General features: G+C 40.6%; 1 protein-coding gene across 2 annotated transcripts in view; it reads right to left on the reverse strand.

Annotated features, from left to right (window-relative positions):
• ADAMTS3 (ADAM metallopeptidase with thrombospondin type 1 motif 3) overlaps positions 1-18,963 on the reverse strand; it is a 124,849-nt gene that overhangs the window by 28,818 nt on the left and 77,068 nt on the right. For both annotated transcript variants that reach the window (XM_088133178.1, XM_088133177.1), the window contains exons 5-15: positions 18,598-18,788; positions 17,134-17,217; positions 13,502-13,658; positions 10,722-10,827; positions 9,480-9,623; positions 7,721-7,853; positions 7,267-7,380; positions 5,531-5,676; positions 4,101-4,276; positions 3,153-3,286; positions 2,082-2,205 (exon numbers count right to left, since the gene is read on the reverse strand). In XM_088133178.1, coding sequence (XP_087989304.1) covers positions 2,082-2,205; positions 3,153-3,286; positions 4,101-4,276; positions 5,531-5,676; positions 7,267-7,380; positions 7,721-7,853; positions 9,480-9,623; positions 10,722-10,827; positions 13,502-13,658; positions 17,134-17,217; positions 18,598-18,788 — 1,509 coding nt within the window. The remainder of the gene's footprint in view (positions 1-2,081; positions 2,206-3,152; positions 3,287-4,100; positions 4,277-5,530; positions 5,677-7,266; positions 7,381-7,720; positions 7,854-9,479; positions 9,624-10,721; positions 10,828-13,501; positions 13,659-17,133; positions 17,218-18,597; positions 18,789-18,963) is intronic.

Genomic DNA, 18,963 nt, shown 5'->3' on the forward strand with positions numbered 1-18,963 from the left:
TTTTCTAAGTCATTATCTTGGCCTGTCAGTTGTAAATCCACTTTCGATACCATCTCTATCTTGTCAGATAAAACTTGTTCTACATCTGACATTACTTCAATAATATCTTTTGGACATAATCTATTCATAGAAGCAGACATCATTACTGACATTATTGATACTGTGGCTACTATTTTCTGATTCCATTCTTCAAAAATCTCCTTCAGTATTTTTATGGTCATAATATTTTGCACCATTTTACAGGCCTGTATATATTTCGTCTACCTAAAATCTTTAGTCCCCTCTAGTATCCAGTTTTTGAAATACAAAATTGCTTATCGTTGTCCTGTCTTGTAAAAAACAAAACAGGATCTATTTCTCACGAGAAGCTGTTTGTACTTTATAATTAATTCCAAATTCTTATTGTAAACGTTTCACTATTCCAATTTTATCTGGACCCTTAGTCTGTTTACAACTTTCTAAGATCAAAATCTTATTTAGCATTTTGCTGTTTATTTCAGATTCTTTGAATTCTTATGATTAAATTTTTATTTCATTCAGGACTGAAGGCAGACTCACCAGGTGTTTTCAAACCTGTCATTCTGAAGGTCTCTAATAGCTTAGAAGTAGTTAATGAGCAATTTTTGAAAGTGATTAGAAAGTGAGCTTTGTGAACTTAGTGTCCTTTAAAAGTCTCCGCTGCGGTTGTGAGCAAGATGGCTAATCCCATCATCTCCCAGCACTTAAACCCATGGAAAACTGCTGTCCTGTAGTCTCCTTGCGGGGAGCAGCCATCCAGAGCACACATGGGAGATCTCCCATCCTCTCCTTATCTAGAGAGGTTCCAAGGGACTGGTCTACTCACTGGTTTTTTGGTCTTTGCCGCAATTGTCAGCTCTGCTTTGGCAGAGCTGTCTTCAGTTCGCCATATCTCCCCTGGAAGCCACAAATGCTGCTCCTGTGTATCTCCCATTTCTTTAAATGGAGATTGTGCTAAAAAAGTGACCTGTCAATTTCCCTCACACATTACAATACGGAAGGATCAGAAGCTCAAATCTTTGGTTCCTGAAACAGACACTCCATAAAATGTCTTCCCATGTTTTAAACAAAAAAGAAGTGCTTATTTTTTGACATTTCAGGCCATTTCTTCATCATGGGGTTCCCAGGTGGCCTTTCATCCACATACTGAAAATATCCTGAATATTTTATCAAACCATATCACAGAATCAAGTTCTATCATTTAATTAATTAAATTAACTTAAATTTAATGTCATGTAATTTAATTAATTCACATATCTATAATTTAATTATAATCATACTGCTAATAAGTGAAATGAACAAATTATTTTCTTTCCATTAATTATGGTCAGTTTGTGCTACTTAGAGGTAGTGTCTCCTTCTGTTAATTATTTCTTCCGCAAGAGATATGAAATAAAGTTTTTTTTTTTTACCCTCAGTTCTGTTTCCTATTTTTATGACAAACTTTTCTTTAATCAAAGATTGGTTAATCTCTCCAGGCACCTCAGTTTTTCAGAAATCAGAGCAGAACATTTAACAACAACTTGACATACATTATCTTTAAATAAATCTCTGGCAGCTACTGTATAAACATTTGTGTGAATTTACCCAATTATCTGACTGGGGAAAAAAGGAACATCAGGAGAATATTAAGCTATGCAACATTTAGTTGAACCTTTGATGTGTTCAACTAGCTTTTGTGGAAATAAACTCCTTGCAGCATCCGTAGATGCAATCCCAGAAATTATGGTGGTTAGATAGATGCTCTTCCCTCCTTCTCCTTAAATAAAGCAGAAGATTTTCATAAATTGTTCAGGATATGAAATTCAAACAGCTGAAGTCATACTCCACGATTTCATATGTGACTAATTAGCACATGGAAACCTAAGTGCTTCCTACTAGCCTAACCCTAACCCTCTTCTATACTCCTTGCACAGAACATTGCTGATAGAGGAGAAAGCTCTATGCTAACATTCAAGTGGTATCTTAGATCAAGCTTCTTAACTTCCCCCCCCCTTTTTAATTATTAAAAATGCCACATAGAAACTAATAATAAAGAAGAAGAGAGATAGGGTTATCCTTACCAGGCTTCTTGGGGGTTCTAGTGAAGGTCCCTTTCACTGTCCGGCAGTGCGAGTTATCTCCCCCACATACTCCACACTTGTCTTCAGCTTTGTTGGACCCAATCTCTTTGTCACACCCAACTTTCTGCCGAGAGAAGCATATCAACAGAACTGAGAAAAGCCTGAAGATGCGGTTGGAAATGTACCAACTCCAGATGCAATTCATTACATTAGCCTAAACACTAAGCCAGAAAGGTGCATAGCATCTGTTGCCAAGATTCATCTTACGACTGTTGGGCTGAAAAACCCTTCTGCATTCTTATACAATTTGACAGAAAAGAGATTGTTGTCATTTTCTTCCCAAGGGGAAATACGCACAGCAAAATTCTCACCTCAGTTGGGTGGTGTCCTGTCTTGCTTGATACATTTATCTCTCTATTGGTACATCACCTCAATGAAAACCCAGAGAAAGGTAAAACGGAGAACTAGAGAACTAGGGGCTTTTAAAAATCAGGGAACAGGGGGAGGTGGAGAACATGCAGGATGATAGAGCAGAAAGTAAGGTAGTAATGGTAGCAGTAGTATCCACTACTACCAAAACAAAGGAACTCACAACAAAACACTACTCAGATTCTACAATTCTTGGAGAACTAGGAAGAACAAAGCCTTCAGAGAACTTGAAAACATTACATGCTCTTTCCCCAGCAAATGGCCATAAGTCTGTAGGAAGCTCTCTTGCCACAGCCCATCTATTGGTCTAAGTAGCTTCATACTGTGGACACACAATGGTTCTCCATGATTCAGACTGAATTCTTCTCAGTTCCACCTGGAGATACCAGAGGTAAAACTGGGCCTTTCTGCAAGCAGCAATTACCATTAATTCATTCTGTTTTCTTTTTATTAATGCTATACTCACTCCTTTTTTGTTGTGGCCATTTTAGCTTTTGGTAAAGAAATCTTTTGCCCTTATTTTTCTGCATTCCTAAAATGTCCACGATAAGTTAATATTTTCTACATACATCTTAAGAGTTTTTGTGAAGTTTCCTGGATCAGGCTGGAGCGGCCAAAGTTTATAGAAAGACTATCACTTACCACACATTCTCCACGGACACATATACTGAAGGGGTCTTTGTATGAACAGCGAGTCCCATCGTGGGTTAGTTGTTTCATATAAGCAATATCACCTGTCTCCTTGGACTGGCAGTAAAGTTGACATCTCTTGGTGGCTACAGAGGGCAGAAAAGCAGTACTACTTTTATGAGTTTTAGACTGGGAACAATTTACAATTTTACCATGAGATGTGGTGCTGGCTATCAGCTTGGCTGGTGTCAGCCCTTTGAAGTAGTTCAGACAGGAACCCAAAAGCATGAGTATTAACACCACTTTTATTGTAAAGTTACAGTATCAGAATCTTGCAAGTGTGAAAACATTTCTCCCCTCTTTTACTTTTCAGAGAACTAGGGAGGGTCCCTTCTGAGATGCTTTCTCCACCCTATTCCTTCTGGGGAATTCTGGGAGTTGAAGTCCACTCATCTTAAAGTGGCCAAGTTTGGACAACACTGATCTATTCCCTTCTTCTCCATTTCGTGAATATTCCTAACTTCATGGGAACCATGGGAATGGATTTTGAAACTGGGCATTTCATTATGCAAAAAAGGCTGTTCTGGTTTATGTGGAATGTTGTCCCATTGAAATGATACCAGAATTTTCAATGAACAACCAAATTTATTTGCTAAAGCTACTGTTGTTGAATATAAGACTTATTGAACTCAACTGGGTCTATCTTTATTAGAAATATTAAGAATTGTTTTGTAATGGTATTTACTTGGTTGTTGGCTACTGCATTAAACCTGGTTATTGTTACCACTCATGAAATAATTCAATTTAGAACTAGTTTTTTAATGTTTTGAAAAGGACAAGGTATTGGGAAGAAGTCAATAATATGCCAGTAAGTAACTTATATAACTTTCTCTGCCTACTTTGTGACACTTAAACCATTCTTCCATAGAAGAACAGAAGCAGGGAAAAGACATTGCTTACCATCTGGATGCTCATATGGAAGCCAATGGTGTTTGCTGTTTTGATATTCAAAATGGGAGTTACGCTGTTGACACTGCTGGGCTCGGAAATCTTCATAAAGCTTTGGACATTCATCCATGTTGCACAGCTGATATTCAAAGTTGATACCGGCACAGTCTTGACCCCCGTTAACAGGCCTTAGAAGGAAAAATTAGAAATAAAATCAGATTAATCAGGATTTAACTGTGGTCCCCACTCTCCCACATCAAAACATAAAGATTATTTTTGTGGTGGATGTGATTCCTATCAATTTGAGCTAGCAAGATCAATTAGAGTTAAACAACATTTCAAGGGAGCTACAGTTGAGAGTCTAATAATACAGTACTTAAACACCAGCTTCTCCCCATTGATTTGGACTGGTTTTCCATCTTGATGGTCTACCATAGCTACAGGAAGGATAATAAGTCAGTGGTTGTCAATCCCACTAGGTAGACTAGACCAAGACGTGAATTCCATAGTAAGGCTAAAACTACTTTTACTGAGATTGGCTATAACAGCGTCTTGCAAGTCTGATTGTGCTGGACCTCCTCTTCCTTCTTTTTATACTCCACTGAATCAGGGAGATGTCTGCCTGAGCTGCTTCCAAATGTTATTTCACTTCTCAGGATTTAAAAAATGTTTCAGCCCCTTTTGCCTAGGTAATGGGTCTTGCATATTTTCACCAACGTCATCTTCCTTACTCTCTACAATGGCAGAGCACTTGCTTTGTATTACTATGGTCCCAAATTCAATTCTCAGCTTCCCCAATGTAAAGAATTAGCTAACCAGTGATGGAGACTAAGACCCTGGAGATTACACAATATTGGATTAGATGGAGATTAGTACAGGGCAATAAAAAGAGTTTATGTGCATATCCAACCCAATGTCCTCCAGAGACTTTGCAGCACATCTCCCAGCATGGAGGTTTTCAAGTTGTAGAAAGCTCATCACCAGTTTTGGGCAAACCCTTGTAAGTGAACCAGATTCTTCATATGCGTATTCATTTTACACAAGTGGAGACCAAGTTCATTGGTAAACTTCTATGAAATTGGTAACATTTGATCTTTTGAGATAATCCTATGCCCAGGGATGGACATTATTTTTCACTGCTGGTCCAGGAACTTAGATACTTTTTTTGTGAATAAGTCATACATATGGACATATGGATTTTCAATTTTTCAGGTTTGGGGAAGGGATGGAGGTTTCCTTTGTTTAAAGCCTGTTTTAGAGCTTACACTAAATTTATACACATATGTGTCCTGCCTGCAAAACGGGAAACACATGTAGTTCTGGGCCTTAAGTTGGCCATTCCTGCTGTAGACCCTATATACATATGAATCAAATGGCAGTCTACATGCAATTTCAAAGATCCTGTGCATGCAAAAATGGCAGCAAATGCTACGCCGATTTACATGGGATTGTTGCACTGTCTTGTTCTGAAGCGAACCCCAGTTCCGCAGGTCCTCGAGCAGGAGCCAAATTTTGTCCAAGCTCCCCAGTTGCCATCTTGTTTCAACTGGTTAGTGTTCTTCCACATGCAGTGACCTTTATAGCACCACTGAGAGGAGAAAGAATAACACATATTCCATTAAAAAGAAAACTTTTAGGGGGGCCTTGTTCCATAATAGTACCTTCCCTGGAAGATGACTGCAAAGAAAACATTCTGGTCCCTCCTTTTTTCAACTTGGAAAATCTGAGAATTTGGTTTGCTCCTCCTGGAACATGTGGCAACTGATCTCCATTGAAAAGTTGGTGGTGGATATAAAGATGTAGGTATAGATACTGTACATGGTGTGAGAACTGAAATTAAATGCTATGAGGAGTGCTGGAACAAAGTGGCTATGTTTAGCTGGTAGAACAGAAAACTGAGGGGAGATATGATAGCTGTCTTTATGTATCTACAGAGCTGTCATACAGAGGAGGGAGCGGACTTATTTTCTGCTGCCCTGGAGAGCAGGAATGCTTGCAAAATAAATTCAGGTTAGATATTCAGAAGAAGTCCCTGCCAAGCCATAGAATAGGTAATGGTATATTCCCCTTCATGGAGGTCTTCAAACAAGGCTGGATAGTCATCTTCTGTAATACTTTAACAGATCTTGCACTGATTGGTGACCTCTACAATCCCTTCCAACTCCATGAATCTATGACTTGACTCTGGTGACCAGTGGCTTGAGAAATTGTCTAAAGGATAGTTGACTATCCCATCCAACAACTCCCTTGTGAGGATGAGACCTATTTGGAAAAGGATCCTATCAGTGATACCAGCATACAAAAGAAACAATAAGGAACCACTCAGGACCCACAATCTATCAAAGACATATTTGAAGGCCACATCCTTGAAAAATATCCAACTCAAGGATACCGTAAGATACAACACAACAAACAGCTGTGACAAGGAAGAACATAAGATGATACTGGTCCCTACTTAGGAAAAGGAATCAAACCACTTGAAGGATCCTTGGGCAAGATGTGGAGAAGAAAAGCAATTGTCTCCTCTCTAAATAAATGTTTCATAATATATCATCACTTAATATTGCCAAAATATTGGGGAGGGGGGGATCCTTTCAAGGGACTTCAACCAAACCAGTGAGAACCACCTGTGCTCAGTGGCTGAATATTGTCCTATTGTTGCAAAAGAGGAATAGAAAACTGGAGGAGGGGGGAACTTGAAATAGGGCAGCATCTTCTGAACGAAGGCACCAAACAGCAAAACTCCACATTGTGGCAGGTCTTATCTATTCAGATAATTGAAGCCCATGAACCATTCTTACTTTTCTTTTAACACAAGTAAGCAGCCCTTCTCCTATTTCTTCCAGATGCACTAGTCAGCCCATGAGATACATGGACCTCAGTAATCAACCTTTGCATGCAAGAGATGCAGGGATTCAACCCCCAGCATGCATGCATAATATTAAAATAAAAATAAAAAACAATGCTAAAGGTTGATAGGTAAAACCTGGAGGTCATCAAAGGAGACTGTCTACTGTGGTATACAGCAACTCCCCATGTACCTTCACAACGGGAAGAGAAACCCAGCGATTACATTTCACAGTTTTAACAGGAGAAAGATCCTTGCATCCTAACATCTCTTGGCTCAGTCCCTTGAAATACATGCATTATTTCAGCCTGAAAACACACGTTCACTTACTTTACTAGGGGCACATTCTGTCCCATCAAGTGGAGGGCCCTTTTTAGTTTTGCAGAAATAGGGATTGTCTGGATGACTGCACCACAACTGTTTACATGGGTCAAACGTTCGAAACTGAAACAAGGGAGACACCATAGTTATTTTTAGTTGCTTGTATGAGATACAGAGTGTAGAGCAAACCCAAGAAATAATGGAAGATCCTCTCTGAACTGAGATGGGTTGTGGAAGAAAGATGACAATTGCCAGCCATCCAGATGTGGTCAAACTGAAAGTGATAGCCAATTTCAGTCCCTTCTCCACCTCCCTCCCAAACGTGCAGCACCTACACTGAAAATGTGACTAAAGAAATATAGGAACAATTTCTTTCATCACAACCATGTCAGATTTGGGCTGATGTTCCTTGATATTGAAACAATAATTCAGCCTTACTTTATAGAAACCAAGGTAAACATACCGCAGTGCACATTTTGTAGCCCACTCCAAAATCAAAGCGACATTGCTCATCCATGGAATAATTTACCCCTGGCAGCTCAGGAAGTTTGGGCCAATTATGCTCAAAAGGGTCATCAAGGAGACAATCATAAGAACTGTGTGAGAAACCAAAGGAGAAAGACAAGGTTGTCAGCTATGAATGCTGCCACAGCTCATACCTCAACCAGAATGTGGTTTTCCTAGTCTCATGGATTATGTTACTTAAGTATCTAGTTATTTCTAAAATTGATTTTCTCTTATTCATTTTTTAACCAAGGATTAGCACCTGCAAAATCCCTAAGTAGTGACTCCAAACCCCCAAATGATTATTATTTTATCAATTGCAATCATTTTTGAAATAACACTGCTGGTGTTCTCACTTGAACGCTTACAAGATGTTAAAGTTCTTGCAGGTCACTTACAAGGTTTGGAGTGTTCACAGAAAATCACTTGCATCTCAGAGTAATGAGATTTGGGGGCCTTTTTTAAAAAGAAATTATTTATTAAAAAATGTAGGATTTATTGTATCCAATTGTGCTATGGCCACCAAGCATAGCTCATCCTATTTACACTGTAAATTTGGAGAACTGTAGAGTCTTTCCCATTGATGCATGGCACCAACACTAGAGGGCACAAAAGCAATTCAAAAATCAGCGGGGAAAGGTGGAGATGATATTTCCTGTATACATTTCCTATGTGACTAGCTGAACTATGTGCATTACTCTTGCCAATTGCAAGGCAGGTGCTAAATGGGGCATCATTCCATTAGTCCAACGCTGAAGTACGTGATCACTTCTTGCCCTCAAATTCCGTGATCGCGTTCAGAAATTACTATCTTCACCGCCCACTAGTTGCAGAACATGGAGGGTCTATTTGTGCAGGAATCACACTCCTAAATTACTTTGTTCATATCCAAGCTCAAAGTAAACCAAGCTATTTCCCCAAATTTGGGGTGAAACCATTTTGGATGGTTTAAAAGAAGGGTGGGCAATAATTAAATTTGTGGGCTGGATTTCAAGGGTCTCTGTGAGTGGGGTAAAGATGTAAAGTGGATGTGACCACACCATGCAGAGTGATAATTTTCTGTGCATGTTTCTATATTTTCCAGGTTTTTAATGGGGTGAGGGTAAGGTCTTCTTGCTTTCTTTTTCTTAACAGTATTAAGCTATTTTAAGGCTTTTATTACAGTTGATTTTCTGCTTCCTACCACAAAACAGTGGCAGACCGCATCACCATTTTTTGGCAACTACGCTGCTGACTTTTGGCAGTTAGGCTAGTGAAAACTGGCAAACTGTTCAGAAGAGGCTCCAGGAGCTGCAGAAAAGGATATGTAAGGCCATGTTAACCACTGGCTTCCCATCTCTTGTCTAAAATGAGTGTAAATGGGAAGTATGCCCAACACCAAACAGTGGGCCATCTGAGCAGTGCATCCATAGTCTCACTGCCACTACTTAAAACAATACTGATGGCTTCTTGGGATGAAGCCTTCTGATTCATGCCATGACTTGGTGAGAGACACTACACAAGCAGAGAAGGAATGAGGAGCCAGTGTTGATCTCAATGGTTCTGCCTCTGGTGGCCATCATTTGTCTTGATCTGATGATGCATTTTTCCAGTTCAGATTTACATCTTTGTTGGACCTTGACCAGATGATACTATTCCTAGCTTTTCTGTCTTGGTCTAGATATTTTCTGCCTGCCAATAGAGGCATAGAGTATCTGTTAGAAGAGGTTGGTCCTTACTGTATGTATCTTTTGAGTTCCTGGCCACTACAACGGGACCAGTGGTATCGGTGGAAAGCTGCTTGCACCAATGGAGCCATGACACTTCCCATCGCTGTCTCATCCCCACATCGGTTCCCTTGTCCATCGTGCTCCATCCCTAGCCTGAATCAAAGAACAACATGTCAGAATTAACTGTGGGTGAGGAAAGAGGAGACTGATTGGAAACATCTAAGCACGCTTTCAGATGGATTGGACTATAATTGCCCTCCTTCCTCAGCCATAATTTGGGATGGCTGAGGGAAGGTGCAGACTGGAAGCAACCAGAATAGAGAAGATTGTTAGAAAATGTGTTGAACACTCTGATTAGTAGGATGAAATACAGCGCAAGCCAGGTCAACCTTGTTAAAGTTGTTGCCATGTGCTGATGCTAAGAACGATGTGTTCTTTCAGTTCCCCAGAAAGAAACCATGACAGTCAGACTAGTTGATGCTTCTTTGATTTTGTAAAACTGAACCCATCACTAGAGTTCCTTGCATGGTTCTGTCCTCTGCTAATTCAGACTGAAAATGGGGGTTAGCAGTCTACATCACCTGCTATCTTCCAGATGATTTGGATTACAATTCCCATCAACTCCAGTCATCTTGGCTAATGGCTGGGATGATGCAGATTGCATTCCAAAACAAACAGGGGCACTAACTTGGAGAAGATCAAACTAGAAAATCATGATGTAACAGATTTGACCTGTTAGATGAGGAGTATATGAGTAAAAAGGAAGTGGGATGACAATCATTGGCTTGGCATGACCTACTGCCCAGTTCCACTTTGCAATGCCACTGAATGATCACATATCACTTTTCCACAGAGCTTTGGAGAGGGAGAAAAGGAAAAGAAAAAAGGTAGGAACATTGCAACAAATTGATGAGTTATACCTCAACTTTATCATAAATTTCTTTTTCCCAATGGTCTGCAAACCAAGCCATAAATGCAAGAAAAAATTGGAAACCAACACATCTGACTCCCATTAGATGATAGCTCACCTAAAGGTACTATGTACCAGGTATGACCTTGAAGGTAGAATATAGAATCAGTAATTAATAAGTAATCTAGTTTGCTGTAACAATTTTAAGGAGTCATGGCTAATACCTGTTATGGACTTCTCCAGCTGCAAAGTTGGGTTGGGGGAAGAGAGGTACAATATATCAGGGCTTGATTTAGTCCAGGAACTGCCAGGTGATAATCCTGTTTTATACTGAGACTTACACATGGCCAGTTTCATGGGCAACCACAAAAGCTGAAGAAAATCCATCTTCATGATTAAGAGTGCAGCTTCTCACTGGGTGACACATGCCTGTGACGGGAGCGTATCCTGTGGAGCACATAAAAAACTGGGATGTTTTCAAAGCAAGCAAGTGAAGAGTAACAATGCTGTTAACAGCCAGCAGCTGTTCTGAAGCTTTAATCTAGGATTAAAAAAAACATTTATTCATGAGCTTTGAGGTGTATGTTATCCTTCTATATGGAGGCTAGTCCCTCTGCTACAAAAATACATAAGAAGTTCTAACATCAGTACTGTTATTCACAATGTAATATCTCCATATGGGACCTTATGGTGTTATTTTGTCAAATGTCAATGCATGTCATTTTTCATGAATTTCTGCTCAATTCCTTTCATTGAATGAGACCTTGTGTGATGCAAAAAGACCTGGGGTGGACAAAAGAGTCTGACAGAGCTTCTCCAATAACCCTTGTTAAATACTTTTTCTTGGTTTAGCTACCTGAAATCCTCTGACCCAAAGATTCTCAACTCCAAATTCATCCAAAGCTCATGCAAAGCTTCTCTTCCAACTTTGTAATGCAAGGGTGGACAATTTTCCCAGCGTTGGGAGTTGCAAGGTGAATCCCCAATCAGGTGCAAGGTTGCAGGTGACTTCATCAAAAGAGTAGTGACCTCACAGAAAGAGGAGGTTCTGATTTGGGGGGCATTTTTAGTCCTTTGGGGGAGGGAGTTGAATGTGGGAATGGGAACAGGAATGTAATGCTATGTGGGAATGACCTTGGGTGACAGGTGGAAGAGCTGCACAGTAAACAAGTTAGACAAGAGGCAGCTGAGCCCGCAGAAGGAATGTGGATGTGGCAAATGTCTCCAGAGGGACCCTCCCTAGTTTCTTGGATTGTAAAGGTGAGGGGGAGAGATGTATTTTCAGACTTGCAAGATTCTGTTAATGTAACCTTACAATAAAGATAGAACTACTACTCCTGGGTGTGCTTCTTGCTTGGACTACCTCGCAAAGCTGACAAGCCTCTGAGAGTGAGGCAATTCCCACTTCCACCCTTAAAAACTTTCTCCGCCCCTCCTCTGAAGACCTGGCATATTGCCAACAAATTTTTGGCAGCGACATGACCAAATGTGGGACCATTTGGGGAGCTTGGGACTTCCTTGGCCCCTGAGAGGTCTTTGATTTCCATTTCTACCTTTATTTAAAAAACAAAAACAAACCTTGCTCCCACCGAAAATTGGATTGTTTGTTGGTTTAACTAGGCTTATATGGCTAAATTTTGGCTTCTAAGTTTTAGAGTTGAGAACTTAGGGGACTGGAGGTTGAGAGGTGCTACCTCTTTAGTGGGACCCCGTTGGTGTAGCGGTTAAGGCTCCAGGCTAGAAACCGGGAGACCGAATGCTAGCCCTGCCTTAGGCACAAAGCCAGCTGGGTGACTCTGGGCCAGTCCCTCTCTCTCGGCACTAGAAAGGAGGCAACAGCAAACCACTTCTGAACTATTGCCAAGAAAGTTGCAGGGACTTGTCTGGGCAGTCACCAGGAGTCAAGACTGGCTTGAAGGCACAGAAAACAAAACCTCTTTAGCAAAGCATCACCAAGCACCCATATTAATGGAAAGCTGAGCAGTTTAGAAAGGGCTCTTCTCGGCTTGTCTCTTTGGGATTATGTGCTCTGAGTTGAGAGTTTATTCTGGCATGGAAGTGGGCTGTCTACTAAAGCACACTATCAACATTGCTTTACGGTATTCGCTTGCTGCAAGGTTGACTTCTTTGAAGCTGTTCTTATCAGAGGTCATTCAACAAGTCATTGCAAGAGTCCTGCTTCATTTCACTCTTCCACTTAAGAGTACTTTCCAGCTTTTTGAAACTTAATTTTATCAAAGAATATCTCAGACCAGAATATCTGAGGCCCGGAACGAAATGTTTACCTGGGCTCACTGCTGAGAAAGATGGTCTCAAGCTGAGCTGGACTCATTGTGACCTCACGGACATGCCCAGAGAGTTTTCTTGGCAACAATATGGAAGTGGTTTGCCATGACCTTCTGGCATGTTTTTTTCTGACTGTCCAGTCTCAATGACAGCTTTCATATTTTCAAATGTCAACCAAGTCCAATGTTGCTTCACTTCAGAGCTCAGATAAGACTGGGCTGATGTTGTCCTCTGCTGACTGCTTAATGCCTAGTTCTTAGTTCCTAGTTCTTCTCCTCCCAAAACCCAGAGCAAAAGTTTCTAACTGCCGCCTTCACTCCATTTTAGCTTAGAAAGAATGTCACCTGAGTGACAGCAGAAGCAGGAAGTTGTGCTTTGGTCTGGCTCTGACATCTTTAGGGTAGGAAGAAAAGAACATGACATCTATCAGTGAGCACAGCTGCCAACACCACCTTCCAGAAAACATACAGTTGGCATGAGGGGGACAAGGAACCATCTTTCTGTCCCCAGCCTCCAAACTCAAGTCAACCTTCTCTAATTTAGCATTCTATAGATGGAATGGGACTGCAGTTCTCAGAACTGGCCATGTTGGTTGGAAAGCCTGGATATTGCTTTCCTACACATCTAAAGGATGGCAGTTTGAAGAAGACTGAAGAAAGCTGAGACAAATGAAATTGTTATAACCTAAGGCAAAAGTTGTGAAGCGCAGAGTGTCCAGGATACAGAGGAGAAGTAACTTGAATTTCCAAAGATCTAGCCGCTCTAATATGGAAAGCCGAAGTGGGTTTTGAATGAGTCTCTCTGAAAGTTGTGGGTGTGTACTTGAGCACTCTACCTTGCATTCCAGCTGGTCCAAAATCTTGCCTGGTTAGAAAGATAGCATGATCATGATGTTCTGAATGACTGGGGTCTGTTTTTTGTTGCTGATATGCCCAACGACACACATTCTCGAGGCTTCTTGATGGATTTCCTCGTTCAATTAGGCTGATGGACTAGGAAAGAATGTAATGTACAAACAGGTCACAAACCGACCTACTGTTTCCATCATGGCTGGTTAGATTAGCAACATCCCTTAAGCCCTTTAAATTTCTTGTTTAAAAACTTGTCGCTCTTCAGGCCAAGCTGAAGCTATTGCCTAACCATCTCAAATTCTCTAGAATGCAGCTGCTCTCCAATGAATATTAGGATTTTGGATTCCAGGGCAGAAAGCTGCTACAGCACAAGCAGGGTACAATCATGGCTCTTGACTGTAATTCCTTAAAGCAATTGCAATGTTTCCTAGGTTCACATGACTGCAGGGGCTGCATGATCTCTGGGAAAAATGCATTTAGTTTGAGGAGTTGCAGACAGACACTCCACCGGTGGGCTGTGGTGCCTTGAGAGACTCGGGAAGGTGGACTGGCCCCAAGGTTAAAGTTTCCCTTCCATGGGCAAAAATCTGGCTCAGTGTCATGTAGACACTAAGACGCTTCATGCTGAAGTAAAACATCTGGATGCAGGCACATCTGCTTATACTGTAGCTGTATACATATAAAAGGGCTGAAGCATTAAGTAACAGAGGGCAGACATTTTAAGTAATGGAGGATGCGGTTGTGGGACATTCCTAGACTTGTTTTTGTATGGTGTGGACAGGTGATATGGTGTGTCTTGAGGAGGAGGAATCTGCAATTGGGAGACCCAACAAAAGCAAACAGGAACAGAGAGAGTGATCTGCTGAGCAACTATCTGTTGGAAAGGCCTGCAATTTTGGACAACAGATCAGGCATCAGCTGGGACAGCTTGACAAAGGGGCTGGAATGTCTGAAGCCCAGAAAAAAGTTACGTTTGCCTCTTCTCTAGGATGGAAGGGAGCTCAGAAGGGAAAGCACAGATACAACTTACTGCATGTGAAGGTGGGAGTGAAGCAGGTAAAACAGTGTAAAAAACTCCATCTGAAATTGTCTGTGTAAAACTCTGTGTGTATAGTTTGTTAAGCTAAGGCCACTGTATATATTAAATAATACTGTAAATAGAGAATAATTGTGTATGTGTGTCTAGAAAGATCCTGTTCCTTTTCCCCATCCTGCTTGCTCTTTTATGCCTTCAAAACTGAAGTGCTGCATCACACTAATAGGGAACAAGGAACAATTAGCAGATGTGATTTGTTAATTGCATTTTGTTAATCTGAGTTTCAGAGGGGGAGCTGTGCGCTGCTCAGAGTTGGTTGTGGCTGGAGTAGCCTAGAACCCTAGATAGATAGATAGATAGATAGATAGATAGATAGATAGATAGATAGATAGATAGATAGATAGATAGATGGATGGATGGATGGATGGATGGATGGATGGATGGATGGATGGATGGATGGATGGATGGATGGATGACAGATGATAGAGAGAGAGAGAGGTAGCGGTAAAGAGAGAGAGGGAGGGAGAGATGGGTAGATCCTTGTACTACTACTGTCTTCCTGATGAGCTGATGGAATTGCAGTGATGGAAGTACAGCACAAGACAGAGAAACCTTTTCAAGCAGCAGGCAGAGGCCTTCACATAAATTAGCACCCACGGGGACCATGTCTTAAGAGAACCAAATGTATCACTAAGAACAACTTCACCCTAAATCACCTTTTCTGTAACATTCCAGAATCTAAATGGATTCTTATCTCATTTTCCTGAGTGCGTATTGATTTTTATGAACTACCTCTGAGAAGAGAGTGGCTGCTGTCCAGGCTGGATCAGGATTTAGTTTTGTGAATCTTTGCACTTTGTAAGCATAGATTTATATTGGGAATGGCCTCCTCTGCTTCAAACATGCCCCCGCCCCTATCTTTTTTTTTTTTTTTAGTTCCAAGTACTTGGATCTGCTTGGGAAAGATGCATATTAGAGACTTTGCAGGATCCATTATCTCAAACGTTTATATTCTCTCTCAAAATAATGAGCTTGGGGTCCTTCAGCTGGAGCAAACATTCCATGAGCAAGACCAGATGCTCATCCGGGCAAACCAAACAAGAATGTTTTGCTGATATTCCAAACTACTGGAAGAGAAGGTATTCCTTTTGGGAAATGAATCTGAGGACAGTGACCGCTAAATGTATACCCTCTAGCACACTGCCCCGGAAGCCCAAGACGTACCGTATATACACAAGAGTTGTGTGCCAATGCAAAAGTACAGGATAAATATTTAATAGCTTAGGTGGAAGACACCCAAGCCATCAGATGTTGTTTTGTTAAATAATGTAGCAGTGTTCTAAATGAATAATTGACAATAAATGCTGTGTAACAATAGGCATATTTATTTCTCTATCCGATGTCAGCATCCAGTGTTTGGGGTTTTTTTTACAGGAAGGCAAACAAGAGGCACTGGATACATTATGGTCTGGGGAGGCCATTTCCTCAGGGTTGGGGCTACAACGTGATACTTTGATCTACTGGAGGACCACAGATGACATCACCAGAAGGGTGCTGACATCACTGAAAGGAGGGACCCTCTTTTTTTCTTTTTCAGTTTTTTTAAGGCTGTGATGGGTGCGGGAAGCCCCAGGGAGGGGCCGATTTCTATCTTTATTTTTGAGAAAACAACCTCAAACAGCACAGCTGAAGATCATACATTTTGCTTGCAAATTCTTATGGTGTGGTCTTGGGGTGCTGGATGTTATCAGTATCCTCCTGGGGGTGGATAAGAGCAAATTCAAATAATGAGTGGTGATATGCCAAACATGGAGGTATTGATACACTTGGGGAAAAAATGACATTTCCAACTATATTCTTAAAAGCCTTGACTTTAAAAAAGCAAGATAACAAAAAACCTGGATGATTGATAATGCTCCCCCCATCATCTTGAATTGTATATTGGCTTTTATAGAATTGTTACTTGTGATTTTAATTGGGGGATATTTATATTTTTATTGTTTTTATTGTCTTGGTTTTTAATTGTAAGCTGTCCAGAGTCACCCTCTGGAGGAGATGGGTGGTATATAAATTGAATGAATGAATGAATGAATGAATGAATGAATGAATGAATGAATGAAACCTTTCCCTGCACATATTCTACTGAGTCACTATGATTATCAATACTCTATCATATTTATTTATATATTTATTTATATTTCAAATTTGCTCACCAAATTTGAAATATAAATATCACCAAATCTCACTACGAAGTGGATCCAGCCAATTGTGGCTTATTTAATAAACCATAAAGCAAACCAGTACATAGTATCTCAACCTTTTGGCCAAGATCAAGTGTAGCATTGCTAAGCATGATATATGAATTGAGTAACATAGATTGGGCAGCCATGAGTTGTTTTAATCATGGCTTATTGAACGAACCACAATGACTGAGATCATATGGCATGCTAAGTCCAAACCAAATGAAACCCATTATAGCCTTGTACAATATTTGGAGTGGATCATAAAATCCTGTTCCACTGACCCATAAAAGATGTTTGAGTGTGGAAGACAGGTGAACCCTTCACCTGGTTTATTTACCTTGGCATAACCCAACATCATCATACGAACCAGCACAACATTTATGTGGATACCCAGGGATTCATCATGATAAATTTCGTTCACCTAAAGAGGAGAAAGAAAGGAGGGACAAAAAAAAAAAATCCTTAGTAATGACAGAGTCAAGAAAAACATAGATTGAAGACTCCACATTTGTAGTCTGTGTCAGACAGAAGGTACAAGCAAGGAATCCTTGCTCAGATGCATTTTTTTCCGAACTGTAAATGATCCAGGGCTTATCCTTGCCCCAAGACCTCACTAGTTGGCCAAGCTTTTACCTATTTCTTTCCTGCTTTACAACCAGTTGTTCCAATTATCTACAGGAAACTTCTAATGCATTTTAACAACTGGAGATGGCAACTTTCTTTCAGTCGGGGCCAACGTTGGAGGCCGCCAGTAGATGGGACTGAAACAAGCAGGGGGCAGAAGCAAAGCCAAAATATACGGGATTCTCATTATCTGTCTTTTCAACCCTGATTTTTAATTTCTCTGACACTCGTTTTTGCTTTGTTTTGTTTTGAAGGCATCTCTCCGCTCCCTAAAATTAATGCCACATCTTCATAGCAGCCGTAACTTTTTAATTTGTGGTCTAAAAATGCTACTTTTGCTCTTGAAATGCTCTTCTGTTGCTCAAAATGCAGCATGGATACGTTGGAAAACTGAACTACTCTTAGAGAAACACCCATTTTGGGATTTATTTGGTGCTAACAGCTAAAAGAGCAATTCCCATCCCTTTGTAACCCCAAAATCACTTTGAAGAACAAAACGTTAATCCTGGGATTAACAGACCAAAGCTTGCACTCACTTTTCAAATGCCAATATTCTAAAGGCATCTGAAATGTAAAGGTTACAATTAAACAGAAAGGTCAATGCAAGGCTTTTTGCTCCTTGGAGGAGAGACGAGATAGAAATTAGGGCTGCACGTTGCTTTGAATTTCCAGGCATACAAGAGTGCAAATGTAGTCCTGTCTATCTTAAAGAATTGCAACTTTTCCTGGGAGGCCCATGAGCTCTGAAACGTTTTTTGGATACTGTATCCAAAACACAGCCCAGTGCTAATAGAAATAGGATAATCAGACAGACCAACCATCTGTGAAGACTCTTATTGAACTCTACCTGCAGACAGATGGGCTGTTAAGATGATACCTGATTTACAAGTTCAACCTTATGCTCTTGTCTGAGAGTTCCTCAACTTCAAATGTCTACGTGTTCATGTCCATGACATTTTCTTGGTTGCGTTATAGAAGTGGCCTTCTTCTGGTTTTTCCACTTTCCAGTCTTACCTGTAGCCCTAGCATTTCCAGACAGTCACCCATCCAAGTGTTAACCAGGTCCAACCCTCTGTAGCTTTTTCAAGATTATCCAAGTTCTGTCCGATGCTGCCACCGCTTATATGATCAAGATCTGTATTTCTCCCAAACTAAGACAAGAGAATATTGCACTTACAATATTCATAAGGGTGAGAAGATAGTTCTGCACATGTTCTTTGCCGTGGAATCGAACCACAGAATCATCCACTCCAAGAAGAACTTCAATATTGTAGTCGTTTTCCCCGGCATGTCTGCGTTGTCTCAGCGTTTCATTCAGCTGCTGTTCTATTCTTGCGTAAGTGGACTCCAGGCTGCGTAGATCAGATTCTGAGTAAAGCAAGGAAACAAATCAGAGGATTAGATGATTAATTACCATTATCCATAGTTGGCCCATGGTTCTCCATGGAGGATATCCTAAATATGTAATGGAGATTCTGTAAGCTCAGAAGGGAAATGTGGTACATCTGGAATCTCAGATTGTGTAGCTCAATGTCAAGAGAAT

Source organism: Python bivittatus, unplaced genomic scaffold (assembly GCF_059951505.1).
Source record: "Python bivittatus isolate LINGU-HERP-01145 unplaced genomic scaffold, Pbiv_v1 ctg000070_np1212, whole genome shotgun sequence".
In the NCBI taxonomy this organism is placed as follows: domain Eukaryota; kingdom Metazoa; phylum Chordata; class Lepidosauria; order Squamata; family Pythonidae; genus Python; species Python bivittatus.